This window comes from Oscarella lobularis, chromosome 2 (assembly GCF_947507565.1).
Source record: "Oscarella lobularis chromosome 2, ooOscLobu1.1, whole genome shotgun sequence".
Lineage (NCBI taxonomy): Eukaryota > Metazoa > Porifera > Homoscleromorpha > Homosclerophorida > Oscarellidae > Oscarella > Oscarella lobularis.
This window is the reverse complement of record NC_089176.1, coordinates 2,884,949-2,902,224: the sequence shown is the minus strand read 5'-3', so window position 1 is coordinate 2,902,224 and position 17,276 is coordinate 2,884,949. Positions and strand designations below refer to the sequence as shown.

The 17,276-nt window shown below is 49.1% G+C and overlaps 6 protein-coding genes and 1 long non-coding RNA gene across 7 annotated transcripts; 3 read left to right on the top strand and 4 right to left on the bottom strand.

Annotated features, from left to right (window-relative positions):
* Positions 1-284: 284 nt before the first annotated feature.
* On the bottom strand, positions 285-2,915 carry LOC136200214 (N-acetylgalactosamine-6-sulfatase-like). Its single transcript, XM_065990565.1, has 13 exons — positions 2,788-2,915; positions 2,626-2,716; positions 1,998-2,319; positions 1,899-1,937; positions 1,709-1,768; positions 1,615-1,658; positions 1,403-1,563; positions 1,305-1,350; positions 1,058-1,251; positions 917-1,002; positions 789-860; positions 573-731; positions 285-517 (listed from the first exon to the last, which is right to left on the bottom strand). The coding sequence occupies exons 1-13, from the start codon at positions 2,879-2,881 to the stop codon at positions 371-373; spliced, it is 1,515 nt and encodes a 504-aa protein (XP_065846637.1). The 5' UTR covers positions 2,882-2,915; the 3' UTR covers positions 285-370.
* Positions 2,725-4,987, top strand: LOC136200215 (BTB/POZ domain-containing protein 9-like). The gene is made up of 3 exons (XM_065990566.1): positions 2,725-3,304; positions 3,627-4,253; positions 4,378-4,987. The coding sequence occupies exons 1-3, from the start codon at positions 3,119-3,121 to the stop codon at positions 4,894-4,896; spliced, it is 1,332 nt and encodes a 443-aa protein (XP_065846638.1). The 5' UTR covers positions 2,725-3,118; the 3' UTR covers positions 4,897-4,987.
* A 563-nt stretch (positions 4,988-5,550) lies between these two features.
* LOC136200216 (ribosomal RNA-processing protein 7 homolog A-like) lies at positions 5,551-6,961 on the bottom strand. The gene is made up of 7 exons (XM_065990568.1): positions 6,804-6,961; positions 6,612-6,746; positions 6,440-6,563; positions 6,289-6,386; positions 6,089-6,223; positions 5,982-6,030; positions 5,551-5,922 (listed from the first exon to the last, which is right to left on the bottom strand). The coding sequence occupies exons 1-7, from the start codon at positions 6,957-6,959 to the stop codon at positions 5,837-5,839; spliced, it is 783 nt and encodes a 260-aa protein (XP_065846640.1). The 5' UTR covers positions 6,960-6,961; the 3' UTR covers positions 5,551-5,836.
* A 914-nt stretch (positions 6,962-7,875) lies between these two features.
* Positions 7,876-8,730, bottom strand: LOC136183343 (uncharacterized). The gene is made up of 4 exons (XR_010669144.1): positions 8,572-8,730; positions 8,367-8,519; positions 8,031-8,308; positions 7,876-7,979 (listed from the first exon to the last, which is right to left on the bottom strand). It is a non-coding gene; the product is annotated as an uncharacterized lncRNA (long non-coding RNA).
* A 56-nt stretch (positions 8,731-8,786) lies between these two features.
* Positions 8,787-11,830, top strand: LOC136183561 (ADP-ribosylation factor-binding protein GGA1-like). Its single transcript, XM_065970239.1, has 16 exons — positions 8,787-8,826; positions 8,882-8,960; positions 9,010-9,085; positions 9,137-9,235; positions 9,288-9,411; positions 9,559-9,596; positions 9,657-9,707; positions 9,754-9,834; positions 9,894-10,019; positions 10,109-10,190; positions 10,250-10,561; positions 10,621-10,682; positions 10,742-11,246; positions 11,306-11,370; positions 11,416-11,514; positions 11,567-11,830. Exons 1-16 carry the CDS (start codon positions 8,796-8,798, stop codon positions 11,774-11,776), a joined length of 2,040 nt encoding a protein of 679 aa, XP_065826311.1. The 5' UTR covers positions 8,787-8,795; the 3' UTR covers positions 11,777-11,830.
* An 837-nt stretch (positions 11,831-12,667) lies between these two features.
* On the bottom strand, positions 12,668-13,856 carry LOC136183560 (N-alpha-acetyltransferase 60-like). Its single transcript, XM_065970238.1, has 5 exons — positions 13,596-13,856; positions 13,396-13,525; positions 13,248-13,344; positions 12,964-13,198; positions 12,668-12,917 (listed from the first exon to the last, which is right to left on the bottom strand). Exons 1-5 carry the CDS (start codon positions 13,742-13,744, stop codon positions 12,815-12,817), a joined length of 714 nt encoding a protein of 237 aa, XP_065826310.1. The 5' UTR covers positions 13,745-13,856; the 3' UTR covers positions 12,668-12,814.
* On the top strand, positions 13,513-17,269 carry LOC136183551 (coiled-coil domain-containing protein 57-like). Its single transcript, XM_065970227.1, has 7 exons — positions 13,513-13,552; positions 13,603-14,686; positions 14,890-14,950; positions 15,003-15,142; positions 15,195-15,990; positions 16,042-16,302; positions 16,355-17,269. The coding sequence occupies exons 2-7, from the start codon at positions 13,854-13,856 to the stop codon at positions 17,213-17,215; spliced, it is 2,952 nt and encodes a 983-aa protein (XP_065826299.1). The 5' UTR covers positions 13,513-13,552; positions 13,603-13,853; the 3' UTR covers positions 17,216-17,269.
* The last annotated feature ends 7 nt before the right edge of the window (positions 17,270-17,276 follow it).

Below are 17,276 nucleotides of genomic sequence, written 5' to 3'. Positions count from 1 at the left end.
CACAGAATGCATCTCTGTCCTGTAGACCTTCGCAAATTGGCTCGTCTTTGTGGTTTTGATGCTGTTCAGCGATACGAAGAAGTATGATAGTGCACGCGTAGAAGTCGTCATCGTTTTTTCAGTTGTTTCTTCGCAGTTGCTCTTGTTCTTTGACCGAAATCGCTTGGCAGATGAGGCAACCTGGGTCAGAAGGAGACTGGCATTTTTTAATGACACACCTTGATTACCTTTTAATTTTCTCTGTGAATATTCTTATCTAAATAAAACACGACAAAGGGAGCCAATGAAACAGGAGAGAGGGTGAAGTAAACTTGACTACAGAAAACCAACCAGCAGTACCATTTCGAATACAAAAAGAACAGTTACCTAACTACCAAGTGGAACAGGGATCCTGGCAGCAGTTGTATGGCTTGGACGGCGGCACGGGCAGATCTGGGCGCCACAAGCACTCGTGCTTGTCGCAAATATTCATCTGCGGAGTTCCGTACGTCAGATTTCCCAAATGTGACGCAACGAGCTAAAACAATACAAAATTAGAAATTGACTGTAAACAGCGTCATAGCCAACACCACATTTTTAATAGCTTCCATCGTCGGTGCATAGTCGGGACTCTGTTTGTCAATGGGATAGTTCTCTGATGGGTCATGTTCAATGTGATAGAGAATAGGAGGATTGTGTTCTTGAAGCGGCGGACTATTCCACTCCAGTTCGCCTTCTGTGTAAAAATGAGCCTAATAAAGGAAAAAAACTAGGATAGAGTGACCTAAGTTCTTGCACTTTGTACAAACCTTGTAGGGGCCGAGTCTGACGGCCATAAGTTTATTGCCTCGCCAATGAAAGAGGTGATCTCGTGAGGGACCCTGCGATTCACAGATATTTCTCAGGTGGAGAAGCAATCATCAAAAAAATGACTCACTTTTCCTTCCAAAGTTGGAAGAAGAGATACGGTATCCATAACGCGATCTGACGGAAGCGGAATTCCAGCAATGCCCATTGCAGTACCTTAAAAGAAATGCACGAGACGTTTGATCACGTCATATCATTCCTTCATCAATACCAAAGAGATCCATGACGGATCCAATCTCCATTGTCACTTGACCGGGTTTAATGACGCCCGGCCACCACCCTATGCCCGGCTCGCGTATTCCACCCTCCCACGTCGTCGATTTTCCGCCGCGAAGTAGACCCGCCGATCCGCCGGTCGTCGGATCGCAATATTCGCCAGGCAATGACTTGCAAACGTCAGGACGTCTAGAGATAACAGTACTATCACTAAAGTACAAGTTGTATTAGGCCTTAATTGCCTGTCTGGTCCGTTGTCTGATGTGAAGAAGACGAACGTGTTGTTCTCTAGAACGAGGTTTGCGTGTGTTGCAGATGCGAGAACGTTGTGTCGTCTCACCGATTCCCAATTGTTTGATCGTTGTCAGGACTTGACCGACGCCGTAGTCGAGTTCCTGAACGCAATCGCCGTAGAGACCTCGGGCGCTCGTGTTTTGAAATCGAGGCGACGCAAAGAGAGGAATGTGCGTGTTGTCCGGCGCAAAGTAGAGAAAGAACGGACTAGGAAAGTAAGTACAAGCGTACGTCCAAGATCCATTGCCTTCATTTTACGTAGAATCGTCCGCAGCTCTGGTTTTGATGTAACTCACAGCTGCCTAGAAAGTCCTTTATTAGCAAGAGAAATAAGAAATTGCAATAGGCTTACTTCAATATACTGTATATTGAGCATGTGGATGTCAATATCTTTGTAAAGACGCCCAACAACCTGCACAAAGACAATTGTACGTCAAAGTCTTGCCCAATAAACAGAATGACACTACAATAATTTTACTATATGAAGTCTTAGCTTTAGCCAAGACAATTTTTCTTTACTAACAGAGGTGGAAAAGCCTCACCTTGGTATTGTTAATAAGCTGCATGTCCGGAAATACGCTCTACCAAAAGAACCGTATAGTACAAAAGACCCTTGAGCGAGTTGGTGTCCCTTCTTCTACCTGATTTCCTTCATTGGGTCCATGCATCATGGGAGTGCCAAAGAACTCGTCAAATCCGTACGCGAGAGGCCACGAATCCGGCTGTATTCCCAAGTGCCATTTACCAATGATTTTCGAATGATAGTGACCGCCAGCCTTGAGCTGGGCGGGAAGCGTCGTCTCGTTCTTGGGCAGGTTGCCCGTGCCGTCGGCGTGAAGAACTTGCGTCATGACGTTTGTCGCCGAATTATTCCACGTTCCGTACATTCCCGAGCGAACGGGAAGTCGACCGGTCAGGAGAGCGGCACGCGACGGCGTGCAGATCGCATTCGCCGTATAAAATCTAAGACACGAGAAGAGGCTTATACAAACGCTGACCAAGCTTAGACCATTTAGTTGCAGAATTACAATAAATGCGGTTAGCCTTAAGTGGCTCTATAGGATACTCTAGGAAAAGGAAGCCTCACGGGGTTGTTGCAGTGCCTGTTCCATTGGGCGGGTGACTCTATGTAATTTCACTACAAATGTTGAGATAAGAAAACGACCTTTGGACCCCAATTAGTACAAAAAGTACATTAGTAAAGGCACGAGAGAAATTTGAACCACTTCCCTACCCGGATGTTTCATCCCGCCTAAAAGGGTTTCTTACTGCGTAAAACGTATTCCTTCGCGAGCCATCTGATCGAGATTGGGTGTGGCTATGGTCGGGTGACCGTAGCAAGAGAGATCGCCCCATCCCACTGCAAGCGGAACAACGTTGTTTTCTCTACGGTAACGCGGGGCGGTTGCAGTGTCGCCGACGATTTCTTACGGTCATCTGCAAATATTATAACAATGTTGGGCTTCGCCGCCGATCTCCCGCAAAGGACGGCGAGAGCAAAGCAAAACGACGCGACTCCTCTCATATTCGACAACGCGCGCTAAAAAGGAATGCCTCTTGAATTCAACACAGAATTCAACCCTCAGGTGTAGACAGGGGATCAACTGTCTACAAGAAGAGTTAGAGCCTCCTAATTCTGCAAGCAGAAAATTCAATTAATTACCCAATTAACCTTGGGCGTGGTTGATACCAATAAACCCCAAGTCATTTGCGTGTAAGAGAGTGTGTAAGAGTTGGTTCTACGCCAGTTCTCTCCTCGTCGATGATGTCGGTCAGCGCCCTGCCACTCGACGAACCCCAAGGCATCCAAGTGCGTCATCAGGATCTCCTTCGCGAGCGTCTCGCCTCCCTAATGCACGACGAAGACACGGCCGACGTCGTGTTTATCGTCGGCGAAACGAAACAGGAGTATCCGTGTCATCGCGTCATTCTCGCCGCTCAGTCGAAGGTCAGTGAATAGGGAAGAGACGCGTGTGCGAGAAAACGATCGAACGACGGTTCTCGTACTGTACGACGTGAAAAGGTCCGTTTCCAGGATAGACTCGTGCACGAAGCCTAATAAGGTCGCTGTGTAAACACGCTTAGCGCGTCCGTACAATCAAAAGCAAACTCGATCGCGTGCACGGTAACAGTGTTAGAGAACTACATAAATCTCATCGTTTTGCCCAAGGGGAAGGAGGGAGGGAGGGAGGGAGGGAGTTTCTCGCGACACACTCGGTTGCTACGTCACGAGAAATAATTCATTCATTGCTGATTGCCAATTTGCCAAGGTGTTCGAAGCCATGCTTTTCGGCAAGATGAAAGAATCGCGAACGCGTCGAGTTGCCTTGCCGAACATATCGCCGCGCGTCTTCGATCTGATGCGACGCTACTTTTATACGGGTTGCGTTGACATGACGACGGAGGATCTCTTTCCTCTCATGTCGGCCGCCGACCAGTACGACTTGGCGCCGCTCAAGCGCGAGTGCGGCAAAAAGGCGCACGAATACATCAACGTCGAAAACGTCGCGACGGCGCTGCGCGAATCGGCGATGATGCGCGAGGACTGGCTCACCGACGAGTGTCTCAAGTTCATCGATCAAAATGCGAGCGACGTCGTCTATTCGGACGCTTTCTTGGATTTAAATGAAGACGACGTTATCGCCATCGTTCAACGAGACACGATCGTCTTGGAAGAGATCGACATTTTCAACGCGGTCGTTCGCTGGGGCGAAGCGATGCGCGCGCAGTTTCGTGACGTCAACGCCATGGCAACGACGACGACGGTTGTCGTTCCCACGTTGGACGTCGTACTAAAGCGCGTTTTGCCGCACGTGCGTCTCGCCCAAATAGGTCCCGGTGACTTGTTGCGCGTCGTGAAGCCGAGCAACGTTTTTCCACTGGAAACTCTCTTTCAGGTAAAAATGAATTTTTTGATTTAAAAAGCCAAATAGATGACATAATTTAATTTGGCTTTTTGAATCAAACGAGAGCTGCATAGAGTTCTCATATAAATGATTTTCATCTCAATCTTCCTTTCAGGTGATGGCCTATCATGCGGCTCCAGCTGAAGTCGAGCACACGGACATCATGTACGAACCACGACGCAAGCCTTTTATCGTCGTCAACGCTACGGATCACTCCGGCGGCACGTACGGCGCCGGCGTGCGACAGTTCACCTACACGCCGCCCAAGGGACGGGGAAATCCGATCATTTACGTTGGGAAGTGCGAAGACAACGCCGGAAGTCAGTACACGTTGAACGATTTGCCGGCTGGCGTTTACTACGTCTGGGTCTACTGCATCGATTTGCCGCACAATTTCAACTGTCGTTCCTACGGGTCGTGGGACAATCATACTGTCACATGGTCGGCGGAGTCCGACGGAAATGCATTTGCTTCGCCCACGTGGCTGCGCGGACGACCGCAGAAATTGACTGCGGGAACGCACACGTGGAAGTTTGGAGCCAAACCGGACGGTGGCTACTTCACTGTTGGTTGGACTCAATTGATATTCACCACGAATCCCAACTTTGAGCCGGAAGCGCGACTGTACGTATGAGAAATAGATTACGCAGACATTTTATTTTACGTATTTTTGTAAGCTGGACCTTATGAAAATTGATATCGTGTGAGTATTCATATGAAAAGACCGTGCCCTCGCGTAATCATCAACTTGACATTGTTTTTCCTTGTCCCTTATCTGTCTGACGTCCGTCTCTGCGTCAAAGAAAGGACAAAGAAATCAACGCTTCATTGTTGACGCCACCTGGTGTCACAGCAGGCGAGAATTGACAAGCACATACTGTGGCAAGGCAACAGCCAACATAAACCTGACCCCCAGGCTTTTTAGTGCAGTCCGTCTCTACACCCATTGTCGTCACCATGTCTTCTTTCCGCACGTCCGTCGTCCTAGTCATCCTACTCCGCGTCTTCTGCCCAGTTTCCACGGCCATTCTAGACGTCCATGAGCAAGGCTACAAAGACGGAATGACCCTGTACTCGACTATAGCCGGACTCGTTTATGACGAAACCCTAATCGGCCTAAAGAGTCAAGAGATTGAGGACGTCTTCCAGCTTGGCTGCCTGCCAATGTCCGTCTTCATAGGACGTCTGTGCGACGCGTGCGGATCAACTCATGACGCTGTCACTCATTTCTACAATGTGTTCATTGATCTCCTGAGTTCACTTAGACGAAAGCGCTCCAGTAAGACCATTCAACGTCTTCTCGAGTGATTATTAATTAAAGCGTTTTACAGTAGCAGGCGACAGAAACGAAACGGTTATCCTGCCACCAGACAGTCCACTACTCAAACGGCTACTCAAACGGTCTCCAACGTCATTTACCAGTAGATGCTGTGGACTGAAGTACTGTGATAAAGCCGAATTGGCCGACGAGTGTTTCAACTACGTTGCTCCCTGAATGCATAATAATAATATTGACAAATTTCTTTTTTTCGTCTGCCTGTTTTTTTCTGTGTTCTCCTGTGCCAGCTTAATTATTAGTAAGGACGAAATTTTCTTGCTTCTTTCATGGCTGCGATCTTCTGCTTATCTTCTTCAAACTTTTTTCTAAGCTGCGCGATCTCTATGACAACAGTAGAAAACTTCAACTTCGTTCACACGCGTCAGGTGTCCGTCATTTACGTTCTCGCTTTGTCTCTCGTTGTTGAAATTGATAAAAATTCATAAGTTCCTATGAGAAGCGACGCAACTAAGACTCAAAACGACCAACTCCTTTTGCATCCAACTACCTTTTCCTTTTTCTTCTTCTTCTCTCGTTTGAGAGCTCCTCGATTCCTCTCGGTATGATTAGATCGCAATGACGTCACAGTGACCCATCCTTCATCATCTGCCTGACCCCGCAACGATTCCAGCTCACTGCGAGTCTAAATACAAAAGTAGGCTCATTTATTTCCAAAAACTGATCAACAACTGATTAGGAACGACATACTTTGGCTGTTTCCTCGTCAAAACGAGCCATATAATCCTCTATTTCCGTTCGAACCGCTTCCGGGTCGATCCATCGATTTTCGTACTGTCGTTTCCATTCTAGACGTGCGAGATCTTCAAATCAAATCTCGACGTCTCCTTACTCTTCCTACTTCGTATTCCCATTACAATTGGGCACTCGACGGTCGAAAAATAGCGTTCGAGCGTCGGATTCATCCGCAACGCCCGTTCGACTGACGATTCTTCTCTGAACACGACATATGCGACTTTGTAGCCCTACAATGGCAGCGTCAACGCGATAGGCTCCATCGCGGTAGCACGCACTCGTATGGGCGACTGCGTCGCGAAAAATTCCGATTTAGATTCGTCCGGGGACGCAGGGCGTAAGGAACCCGGTTTTCTGCGCGTACACACGGCGGCGACGTCGCCGTTTACTTTGAATATGTTCTTCAAGGACTCCTGCGGCATTTGATTGAGATAGTAGCTCGGGATTGCTTCGATATCGATCGATCTCACATCGGTGCAATACGGAGGCACGCCCACCACAAATAGCGTCCTTTCCGCCGGCACGTTTGCTTCATTTTGGCGAAGCTGATGTTTCTTGATGTACAAAAAGTGAGGGTGTGTCGATTCTTCGTCGAACTTCACTGGCAAGCACTTAAAATCGTTCATTTTTAAACTGTAACGCACGTTAGAGCTTTCGTACTTTTTTTATCGCCTTTTTTATTTTGATAGAATTGATTTTTATTTAGAATGAAAGTGCAAGAAAATAGCTTAGAACTGTGTCCAAGGCTACCATTGACGTTGATTTACGTACCAGGTATATGGGATTCAATCCTGCAATAAAAACAATATATGTGCTGTAGACGTGCACGTCAAGTGAAAAATAACCTGATAGCATAAAGGGCACGCAAGCCATGGAAGTTGCAGAGATTGGTAGCCGTTTTCGCAATCTGGACAGGTAATGCCATTCTGGAGTCCACCGCTGTTTCCAAAGCCGCCGCCACCGTTATTATCTGAATAGTAGACCGTCTACGAACCGCAAATAGCGACAAAAACACGTACTTTTGATGCAAATGTAAACAGCATCGCAAGGATTTGTTCCCAGGACATCAGCAGCAGCTGCTTGGTCAACGATGCAAGGAATAGAAACCATGGCGCAGTGTCTATCTGGAGGGCACATATTATTGCAACCGTCATGATATGTCGGAGTTGGAGTTGGAGGCGGTCCTGAAATCAGAATTACCGCGGTACTTGGGATTGTGGTCACGTGTAGCTAGGTTAACTTGAAAGCAAACCTGAAACCATTCTAAATAGAACAACCATCATCCCAACTGCAAAGGTGAGCAAGGTACACAAGGCTGCCATGGTTTTAGTTCCTCAACAGTCAGACTGATAAGATAAAGGAGACTTTGGGTGCTTAGAAGAGTGTCACTTCACAACTGAGATTGAGACGTCAGCCCTGCACGTTGACTAGACGTCACTTTATTCGCGCCAAAAAATGCATTTTTGTGACGTCACCTAAATAAAACCTTGACGTTTATTCGCGTTTGACTGACAATTGTTCTCTGAACACAACACGACGTATGCGTGAAAGAGTTTTATTCTGATAGAATTGGTTTGTGAACTATAACGGAAGTGCTGCGCTAGGGTCTGTGAGAAGAGGTTGATTTATGGGTATGTGATTCAATCCTGCAATAAAATATGTGCTTCGTAGACGCATTAAATATTAATGAATGAAACCTGATAGCATAGAGGGCATGAAAGCCATGGAAGTTGCAGAGATTGGTAGTCATTGGCACAATCTGGACAGGAATTGCCACTGTTTCCATTGCCATTTTCATTGCCGTTTCCATTGCCGTTTCCATTGCCGTTTCCATTGCCGTTACCTTTGTTACCATTTCCATTGCCGTTTCCATTGCCGTTTCCATTGCCGTTACCTTTGTTACCATTTCCATTGCCGTTTCCATTGCCGTTTCCATTGCCGTTACCATTGTTACCATCTGAGTAGTCATGGCCGTCTACAATCCATGACATAAATGATAAAGCTCTGGCTTTTTTTAATTAGCATCACGGTACTTCTGATGCAGACGTAAACAGCATTGCAAGGACTTGTCTCCAGGCGCAGGACGTCGGCAGCAGTTGCTTGGTCAACGACGCAAGGAATGGAAACCCTGGCGCAGTGTCTATTTGAAGGGCACTTATTATTGCAACCGTCAGGAGTTGGAGTTCCTGAATCACTCGTGATTGTGGAACGCACAGCTGGGCTAACTTGAAAGCAAACCTGAAACGGTTTGACATAGGGCAACCATCATCCCAACCGCGAAGATAAGTAAGCTACACAAGGCTGCCATGGTTAGCTCCTCAATAGTCAGACTGATGATGAGACGAAGGGAAGCACTTAGGCGTTTAGAAGATTGTAAAGACGTCACTTCATTCGCGCCCCTCGACGTCACGGATATCAATCCTCTCCCACGAAAGCATTCTGTACTTCCCGGACAAAACAAGATGGCGGAGAGACGACTCGGAGCTCTCTTAGGTACGCGACAGAATAGAAAACGCGTCGATTCAACGATCGATATGGCGAACTGCAGACAAGGCGACAAATCCGAGAGGACCGGACGCGAAGGCGACGAATCAGTTCAGCGATCAAGTCATCTCAGCTCCGGACGGGCGAGTTCCTCTCGATCTCATCGAATACACAAATAAATGTATCTCCTAGACCGTCGATTGCTCTTCGACTTATCCTACCGAAGTTGCAGAGCACGACCGAGCTCGAGGCGACGTTGGGCTTGAAGGTGGGCGTGGTAGGCGCGAACGAATTTATCTATCGCATCCTTTTTCTCCAGTTGTTGGATACGTGCATGAGAAGTTGCGGAAAGCGTTTTCATCAGGAAGTCGGAAAGTTTAGATTTTTAAACGAATTGATTAAATTGGTGTCACCTAAGGTAAGAACGAATACTTTGATATAAGAAGTCGCGTGGGATTTTTGTTTTTTAGTATGACGGCGGTAAGACGCCGGAAAGTGTGAAAAGGGAAATTAAAGCGTTGCTTGGAAAATGGGCTCAAGCTTTGCCCAAGGAGGGAAAGATTGCTCAGGCCCTTCAAATGCTCAAAAATCAAGGTATTATTATTATTTTTGATTGAGCCGCCTCCCACAAGATGATTTGCAACTTTGAGTTTACAACGTAGAGAGTTTTAAGACAAGATAGTCAATTTACATTAAGATGTTCCATCTCTTAGCAACCAACACATAGTTTTCTTTTTTTAGGTCTTGTTACTGAAGCAGATATTGCTGACGAAACGACTGTAAGGAACTGTGTGGTACAATAATATAGCAAATAAGCAACGTCCTTGGTTTGTTTTCAGGTGTCACCTCGTCCTCGTATGGCTCCGTTTGAGGACAGAAATAAATCAGCTGTATTTAGCAATTTTTGCCTTTATCATTTATTAGTTATTATTTTAGTTGCTGAATCGTTTGCTATCGAGCAAGCACCCGGAGGATCTCAAGGCTGCCAATCGTCTCATACAGGAAATGGTTCGACAGGTTAGGGGGTGTTTTGGGGCGATGGAGATGAAAGCGGCGGAGATGGTGGTTGGTTTCAGGACGAGTACAAAATGGAAAAGGTTTCCAGGCGTTTAGAGCTCTTGGAGACGGCGCGAAACAACGTCAAATTACTGCACGAACTTCTAGTTCACTATGAGCCAAATCAAGGCCATGACATTGTCAAAGTATGGAGGGGGATAGACGCACGCTTGACATAAAGAGTCTTCTAGCCATTGTATTGAGAATTGAGAACGATGTGTGTGTTTGTATTTAGGAGCTCTGCCGGTCTTGTGAAGAATTGCGACCAAAACTTTTCAAACTCGCTCAAGAAGTTGCAGACGGCGACGAAGGAATTGGTACGCTTCTCGCTCAGAAATGCATCGACTCCCTCCCTCTTATTAGAGCTCTCTCTTAGGCGATGTTCTTCACGTCAGCGACGAACTAAATAGAGTCCTAGAAGAATATCGTGCCGTTGTTGAACGCGGCGAAAAGGTCTTCGTTTCGCGAGCTCCGTCCGCCGGCAGTAGTGAATACCCCTCAACGCCGTCTGGCGCCACTGCTTCTGCCGCCCCTCAAACCCCTTCCACGTCTTCTGCCGGCAGCCAAGATCTTGATCTATTGTTCGACGTTGGTTTTGGAAGTGCTCCGCCGCCGCCGCCAACTCAGCCTAGCGGCGCCGCTCCGTCAGCCGGTGCGTCGCTTCTTGATGACGAATTGATGGCGCTTGGTAGGTCGAGAGACAATTATCAATATGAGACACAAGACGATGTACATTTTACTATGAAGGTTTGGGTCCGTCTGCGCCTGCCGTGCCCCAAGCTCTGTCTCAACCTCAGCCAACGACTCAGGTAGTTGTGAGAAGATGGTTCTGGAATAGAACTAAAATAGAAAATTGTTTACTAACCAGATGGGTCCTCCTGGTCCTACTGGCCTTGGCAATTTGTTTGGGGGAGGAAGTCTAGGCGGAGGCCATCCTAGTCCACAAATGCAGCAGCGCGTTAATCCCTACACGCAGCCGCTCGCCCAGCCGTCCCCGCCGCAACCCCACCGGCAAATTCCACCAACTTTTAGTCAACCCCCTCCTAGCGCCGCTATGCCGTTTAATATTCCGCCTCCTGCTGCCTCGGCGGGAGCGACTTTCCTTGGTGGTGGCGGCGGCGGCGGCGGCGGCGGCGGCGGCGGCGCAGCTGATCTTTTGGGTGGACTTGACTTGGGATTGGGTGCTGGAGCTCCAACTTCCCAACAACCATCGTCGTCCGCTCCTCCAGTCATACCGCAACTTCAGCCTCCGCCTTCTCAACAACTGCTACCACAGCAGCAGCAGCAGCAGCAGCAGCAACAGCAAGTCGCGCAGGAAGATCCCCTGAACGTTTTGGACACGTTGTTCGTTCCACTGGAATCAATCAAACCAGGTGGGAGAGCTGATAATGAGTCTGTTTTCTATCTCCTCTTATTATTTGGGTGCATTTAGGGCTGTATCAGCCTATTCGAGCGTATGACAAGAACGGTATAGCGGTAGTGATTCACGCTGGAAAGGTGAGCAAAAATAGCCCTCCTTAACCTTTTAAATAGTGCGTATAGGATTCTCCCGCTGCGGGAGTTCTCGTCTTCGTTGTGTCTATCATGAGCATGAATCCACAGCCAGTCACTAACGTCATCTTTCAAGCAGCCGTTCCCAAGGCACGAGTCAACTGCAATAGAAATGAAACGTATATTATTATATATCATTTAGTTGATGCGCGTTAAGTTGCAGCCGCCTTCGGTCTCCGAGTTGTCTGGCTACAATCCGGTGTCCCCACAGGGTCAAGCGATAACGCAGGTCATGCTCATTGCCAATCCTTCAGCAGCAAAGATTCGGCTCAAGTACAAATTCAGCTACGCAATAGGCGGAGGTGAAGCCACGAGCGATGTCGGCGAAGTGTCGGAATTTCCCGTGCAGTAAGAAAAAGAGATATTTTGACGTGTGCTCCTCCCCTCTCTCTCCCCCCTGAGTCCCCCCCCCCCCCCCCCCCCCCCCCAAACTCTGCTACAAAATTTTTTGTAGCTCAACTTTGTATTTCTTCCTAAATTCCAATCCTTTTTCGAAAAAAAATTACGTCTCATTCACGCGCGGGTCTGTGACGGCTCACGTGTCGCGCGTGAGCGCGTGGGCTAACTGAAACGAACGAGCTAATATCGCGGCGACGCTTCCGACGACGAACAGCCACACGCCGATAACGAATCTACGGTCGTCCAGAACGCACACGCAAGCGAAGATGAGCAGAACGGCCGCGATTGCGACGCACGTGAACATGCCGACGATAAGTCGCTCGCGTGCGCTCGGCCCGCCCATCCGCTTTCGTCTCACCAGTCGTACGATTTCTGCGAGCGCGACGGCGAGAAAGACACCGCAGCCACTCGCGTAGATCTTAGGTGCTTCCGTCTTTCCTTTCGATCCGTAGCGCGGAACGAGTCGCGTCGTGGCGACGAGCAAGATAAGGCTGGCGATGATCGCGAGAACGGCGAAGAAAACGTCGACGCCCGACACGGCATTTCCCTTGCGACGCGCCCGAAGGACGATTGAAGCTAGCGCAAAGAGCGAACTGACCGTGTAGAGCGCTCCAGCGACGATCAGCTGGAGAGGGGCCTCGTCATAAAGGCGAAATGCCGGAAAGAGACTGATAGAGCCGGAGAGGTAGAAGACGGCGCCAGAGAGCCCGAGGAAGGCGGCGAACAGATCAGTCGTTCTCATTGGAATGTGGGGAAGTGACTGTCGTAATAAAAGCGAAGATGACCCTCTATCGTTTCCTCGTTGCGTTGATATTTCCAGTACTGTACGTACCCGTAGGTGGACTGACGCCAAAAGACTAATTTATTCGACTACTTAATAAAGAATTACAGTACTGTACTGTAGAATTTTGTGTGTCAAAATGGTAGCGTACTATTCACAGCGCCAACTTTCATTTTTGTTAGCTATGGGCTGCCGCTTTCAATTTATGAATCACAAAAATCGTGCCTCTGTAGACGCTAACCGTATCCGCCACAAGCGCTTGCATCGCGTGCACAGCCACGTGGGCAATCTCCAACAGGCAGACAAGCAATCCCTGTCAGAAACAAATAGGACTCGATTCTAAAGAAGTGAAATGTTACCTTAGGGACCAAGGAGCCTCGCCACCGTTGATGTACTTGACGTAGCAACAGCCGTCTCCCAATTGATTTCCTATAGTTGTGTAGTATCCTGGCAAGAAGGTGTGCTTCTTGAAGCCACGCCTCTCGTAGAATTTGATTGCGTCAAAATTTGACGCCATCACGTGAAGATAAACCGCCTTACAGTGCATCTGCTCGCTTTCCAAATAGCTCAGCGCTTGTTGAAGTAAATGCGAGCCTGATACATAGATGATTCAATGCACACTTTGAGTTGTTTTATATCTCACCTATTCCGGTATTACGAAATTCTTTAAATACTCCAAAACTTAGTATGTATGCTACTTTAGTGTCCGAAGAAGAGAAATAGCTCAAAATCGACGAATCCTGTTTTTTTTAGAGGGTCAACTATTTTTGTCACATAGCTAGGTTCCTTACTTCTGGATTGCAAAATCCAAAAGGTTTCACTTCTACGACAATCATTCCTATGACTCTATTTCCGACCACGGCAGCCAGCGAGTACAGGTTGGACGATGACGTAATTTGAACGAACCAATTTTCCGGATAACTGATGGCGGAGAAGAGAAGAGACACTGTACGCGTAAAAGTGGTCAGGACATGTGAAATTCGAACGTTACTTGATAGGAAAGCACTCGGCACAGAGCGCTTTTACTTGATCGATGTCGGACGGCTGCATCAAGCGGCAAAAGAGGCCTTGGATGTCGGGTGACGTCGTAGGCGGCTTGGGAATTGACCCAAGTCTGCCGTTACTGACTCGAAACGACATCTAGGCGTTGACTCAGAACGACGGACGCTCGAGCGGCAAGACAAGAAAAGCGCAATCAGAATCTAGGAGGAGATGTGTGTCTAGACAGAAATCTATTTCCCGGATTAGCATGGAAGAAGCTCCGTCATCTCTGCGAGACAGAGTCGCAAGGAGGGAGCTCGAGTGGCGCGACGCCCTCGAACAGCACGTCCGATCACTCGAAGTCGCCCTAAACGAAAAGGAAAAGCTTCTCGCGAACGCGACGTGCGAACTCGCCGATCTACGAGCCGATTTCGACTACAACCTAAAGCTGATCGAGTCGCGCGACGCCGAACTGCGCGAATACGAAACGGCTCTCGACGCCGCGCGCGAACGCGACGCAAAACGCGACGCGGAGACGAGCGATCTTCGAATTCGACTCGACGAATTGCGTCGCGACGCCGAATTGGAGCGCGCGACTCGCGACGACATGCGCGCTCACTATCAGGACCGTTTGCGCGCGAAAGAGGACGAATGGGAGGCGTGGCGCGTCGGCAAGGAAACGGAAATTCGCGCGGAAAAAGATTCGAACGCGACGACGCGGAAACGACTCGAAGTCCAATTGGCCGACTTGAGCGTGGAGTTGGAGTCGCAGCGACGCGACTTGAACGGACAGTTCGACGCAATTTTGACGAAGCAGCGACGCGACTTCGACGCGGAATTGGACGCGTGGAAGGAGAAGTGGCGCGAAAGCGAGGAAGCTTTGGGACGGGCGACGCGCGAGTTGGAGTCGCTTCGATGTGCGTCCGAACGACGTGGGAATGAGTTGGGCGAGGAGAAGTCGACGCGCGTCGACTTGGAGAGACGATTGCGCGAGCGCGAGTGGGAGATGAACGACGTCGTGGCGATGAAGGAGGCGACGATACGAGATCTCGAAGACGAAGTGGAACGACAGAAGCAGATTGTTCTGAGAACCGAGGAAGAGTGAGTATAAGTTGCATGTGAAAAGTAGAGGGCCAGTGAAGGAATAGACTTGGCTGTATCATACAGGACCATCAAGCTGACCATTAGTATTGTTTAAAAGTACGAAATGTTGGACGGACTCACAGGAGTCACAGTCTATTGGGCCGCGGTTAATAATTGTAATCTCGCTTCTCTTGATTCTAATGTGCTCCTGGTTTTATTAGACGAGGAGAACGAGATCGGTGTCTAAAAGAAAGAGAAGCTCAAATTCAAGGTCTCAAAGCGGTGAGTCGCACTCTCCTGCCAGACACTAGACATTGATTTTTTGGGAGCCCAGTCTCGAGTAGAAGCGGAGGCGGAATATCGAAAGCAAATAGTCAAACTAGAATCAGACATGAGCGCTCAAAAACACAATCAAAAGCAGCTCCAGTGGGCCCATCGCGACGCTATGGCAGAGAAGCAAAAATTGATGCAAAGGTAGGCAATACATTATTATTATTACATATCAATTCCCCTCGTTTGGGATTAGACTCCAGTCTCAAATGAACGAATGCTGGCAGCAGTGCGAACGCCTTCACGGCGAACTGACTCGCCTCAAAACGAGCCACGAACTCGAAGTAGCGACGCTGCGCGACGCGACGACGAAGCTGACCGCCGAAGTGGCGCGACGCGATGCCGACGTCGATCGCTACAAACGCGAACTGGCGGCGGGACTCGATCGCGAGCGCGCTCTCGAGCAAACGCGAGTGCGCGCCGAGATCGTGTGGGACGAAAAGTGTCGCGATCGCGAGCGAGCCGAGCGCGCTCGTCAGGAGGAATTGATCGAGACCGTGTGTCGGGCGAGGGACGACGCGCTGGCGACGGTGCGCGAACGCGACGCCGAGTTGAAGGAGCGCGATCGATTGATTCGAGTGTTGAATGAGAAGGAGAGAGGAGGAGCCGGCGAGTCGTCCGATTTGGAGACGCAGAACGAGCGACTTAGAGACGTTATTCGGCAGATGCGGGAAGATATGGAGGGACTGGTGGCTGAGCGGGAAGCGCAGGCGGGTGGAGGAGAAGACGCTCGTCGTCTTCGCGACGAGAACGAGAAGTTGATGGAGGAGAATGTTCGGCTTCGAGCGACGATTGTAGGAGACGGTGGTGCCGGCGGCGGCGGCGGTGGAGATTTTGTAGAAAAGGCGCCGCTCGTCAAAGCTCACGTACGCGCTCTGGGCGACACGATTGGTGCATTGCGAAGCGAGAAAGTCGACATGATGGCCGAAGTGGAAAGACTCAAGGCGAAAGTTGGTCATTTGAACAGTCTAGTGACACGAACCGAAGAGGAGGTAAGGACAGATCTCTTATCTATATAGCATTGAACATTGCTCTCTTTATAGCTTCGGCAACGAAAGCTTACCAATGAAAAACTCGAGTACGAACTCTCCGTCGGACAACGACGAAAAGACGGCGAGCTGGACGAGCTGAAGAGACGCAACGGCGAGCTAGAATTGGCGCTGACGCAAGCGCGTCGCGAAGCCGATCAATACTACAAGGAGAACTTGAATCGGAATATGGAAGTGGCGGCGTTGGGAAACCAAATTTCGGCGTTGAAAGTCGAAGTGGCGGCACACGCTCGCGGCGAGCCGTCAGTCGAACACGTACGATTTATTTTGTGTCATTATTTTGGTTGGAGGGTTTTGAAATATTTAGGCTGTCACTGTAGCTCAGTTGGAAGACGAAATCTTTCGTCTCAAGAATCGTCTTGAGGCTCAGAATACGAAAGGCGGCAGCGGCGGAGATTCCGCTTCTGAATTGAGACTAAAGTTGAAGTCGGCGACGAAGAAAATTATTGATTTGAGTCGTGAACGTCAGCAACTGATCGATATTAGCAACTCTCTTCGAGCCAATTTGAATCGGAGAGGAGAGTCAAGACAGAAACCTGACGACAGTCGAGCAGCGATTCCAGCAGCTCAGCCACGCTCCGTCATTGATAAACCGCGTGGCGGCGGCGGCGGCGGCGGCGGCGGCGGCGGCGGCGGCGGCGGCGGTTCCGATCAATTTTCTTCCCAATTAAACGCCCTGGAAGATCTTCAGTACGAGCTCACTAAGCGAGAGCTGCAGTTTGCCCAACTGCCGTCAAGAACGAGTCCTCGCATTCATCCCGAGGAGGAAATCGTTTCTGTATCCTCTTCTTCTTTTTCTTCCGACGGAGATGACGACGAAATGAGTCCTCCTGAGATTTCGGTGGCCGCTCCGGCTCGGCCAGATCCGTTACCGCCTGTGCAGTTTAGCAGCTCTCAGGACGAGGGCGAGCGATCTTCACTGCGCGAAGTTTGGAGACTATTAGAGACGGGAGAACAGCAGGTGAACGCGTTTACTCCGCGTTCTGCTAAAGGGGATATTCGGAGAGTAGACGGGAAATCGCATGATCTAACCGTTGGAGGTCAATCAATGAGAATCGAGCAAAGAGGTACTACTGCAGTGGCTACGGCTAGACGCTCACGGAGGACGCTATCTGGTACAAATCAGAGGCAGAAATCAATACGAAACTACAACCGGAAAGATGTGTAAATAAAAAAATAATAAGTAAACCATTTACAACCATTTACTACCACAGTAAATATGTTTGGCA

Bases quoted from the DNA above. Each gene is read 5' to 3' on its own strand.
- LOC136200214 (XM_065990565.1), bottom strand. From the start codon at position 2,881: ATGAGAGGAGTCGCGTCGTTTTGCTTTGCTCTCGCCGTCCTTTGCGGG. The intron at 1,351-1,402 runs GTGAGACGACAC...ACCTCGTTCTAG, and splicing joins GATCAAACAATTGGGAATCG to AGAACAACACGTTCGTCTTC. The intron at 861-916 runs GTGAGTCATTTT...TGTGAATCGCAG, and splicing joins TTCCAACTTTGGAAGGAAAA to GGTCCCTCACGAGATCACCT.
- LOC136200215 (XM_065990566.1), top strand. From the start codon at position 3,119: ATGATGTCGGTCAGCGCCCTGCCACTCGACGAACCCCAAGGCATCCAA. The intron at 3,305-3,626 runs GTCAGTGAATAG...CAATTTGCCAAG, and splicing joins TTCTCGCCGCTCAGTCGAAG to GTGTTCGAAGCCATGCTTTT. The intron at 4,254-4,377 runs GTAAAAATGAAT...TCTTCCTTTCAG, and splicing joins CACTGGAAACTCTCTTTCAG to GTGATGGCCTATCATGCGGC.
- LOC136200216 (XM_065990568.1), bottom strand. From the start codon at position 6,959: ATGAACGATTTTAAGTGCTTGCCAGTGAAGTTCGACGAAGAATCGACA. The intron at 6,224-6,288 runs GTATGTCGTTCC...TTTTGTATTTAG, and splicing joins TTGACGAGGAAACAGCCAAA to ACTCGCAGTGAGCTGGAATC. The intron at 6,031-6,088 runs GTAGTTGGATGC...CGCTTCTCATAG, and splicing joins AGAAGAAGAAAAAGGAAAAG to GAACTTATGAATTTTTATCA.
- LOC136183561 (XM_065970239.1), top strand. From the start codon at position 8,796: ATGGCGGAGAGACGACTCGGAGCTCTCTTAG. The intron at 9,597-9,656 runs GTAAGGAACTGT...GTTTGTTTTCAG, and splicing joins ATATTGCTGACGAAACGACT to GTGTCACCTCGTCCTCGTAT. The intron at 10,020-10,108 runs GTATGGAGGGGG...GTTTGTATTTAG, and splicing joins AAGGCCATGACATTGTCAAA to GAGCTCTGCCGGTCTTGTGA.
- LOC136183560 (XM_065970238.1), bottom strand. From the start codon at position 13,744: ATGTCGTTTCGAGTCAGTAACGGCAGACTTGGGTCAATTCCCAAGCCG. The intron at 13,526-13,595 runs GTAACGTTCGAA...CTCCGCCATCAG, and splicing joins GCCGAGTGCTTTCCTATCAA to TTATCCGGAAAATTGGTTCG. The intron at 13,199-13,247 runs GTGAGATATAAA...TCTATGTATCAG, and splicing joins ATTTCGTAATACCGGAATAG to GCTCGCATTTACTTCAACAA.
- LOC136183551 (XM_065970227.1), top strand. From the start codon at position 13,854: ATGGAAGAAGCTCCGTCATCTCTGCGAGACAGAGTCGCAAGGAGGGAG. The intron at 14,951-15,002 runs GTGAGTCGCACT...TTGGGAGCCCAG, and splicing joins AAATTCAAGGTCTCAAAGCG to TCTCGAGTAGAAGCGGAGGC. The intron at 15,143-15,194 runs GTAGGCAATACA...GTTTGGGATTAG, and splicing joins AAGCAAAAATTGATGCAAAG to ACTCCAGTCTCAAATGAACG.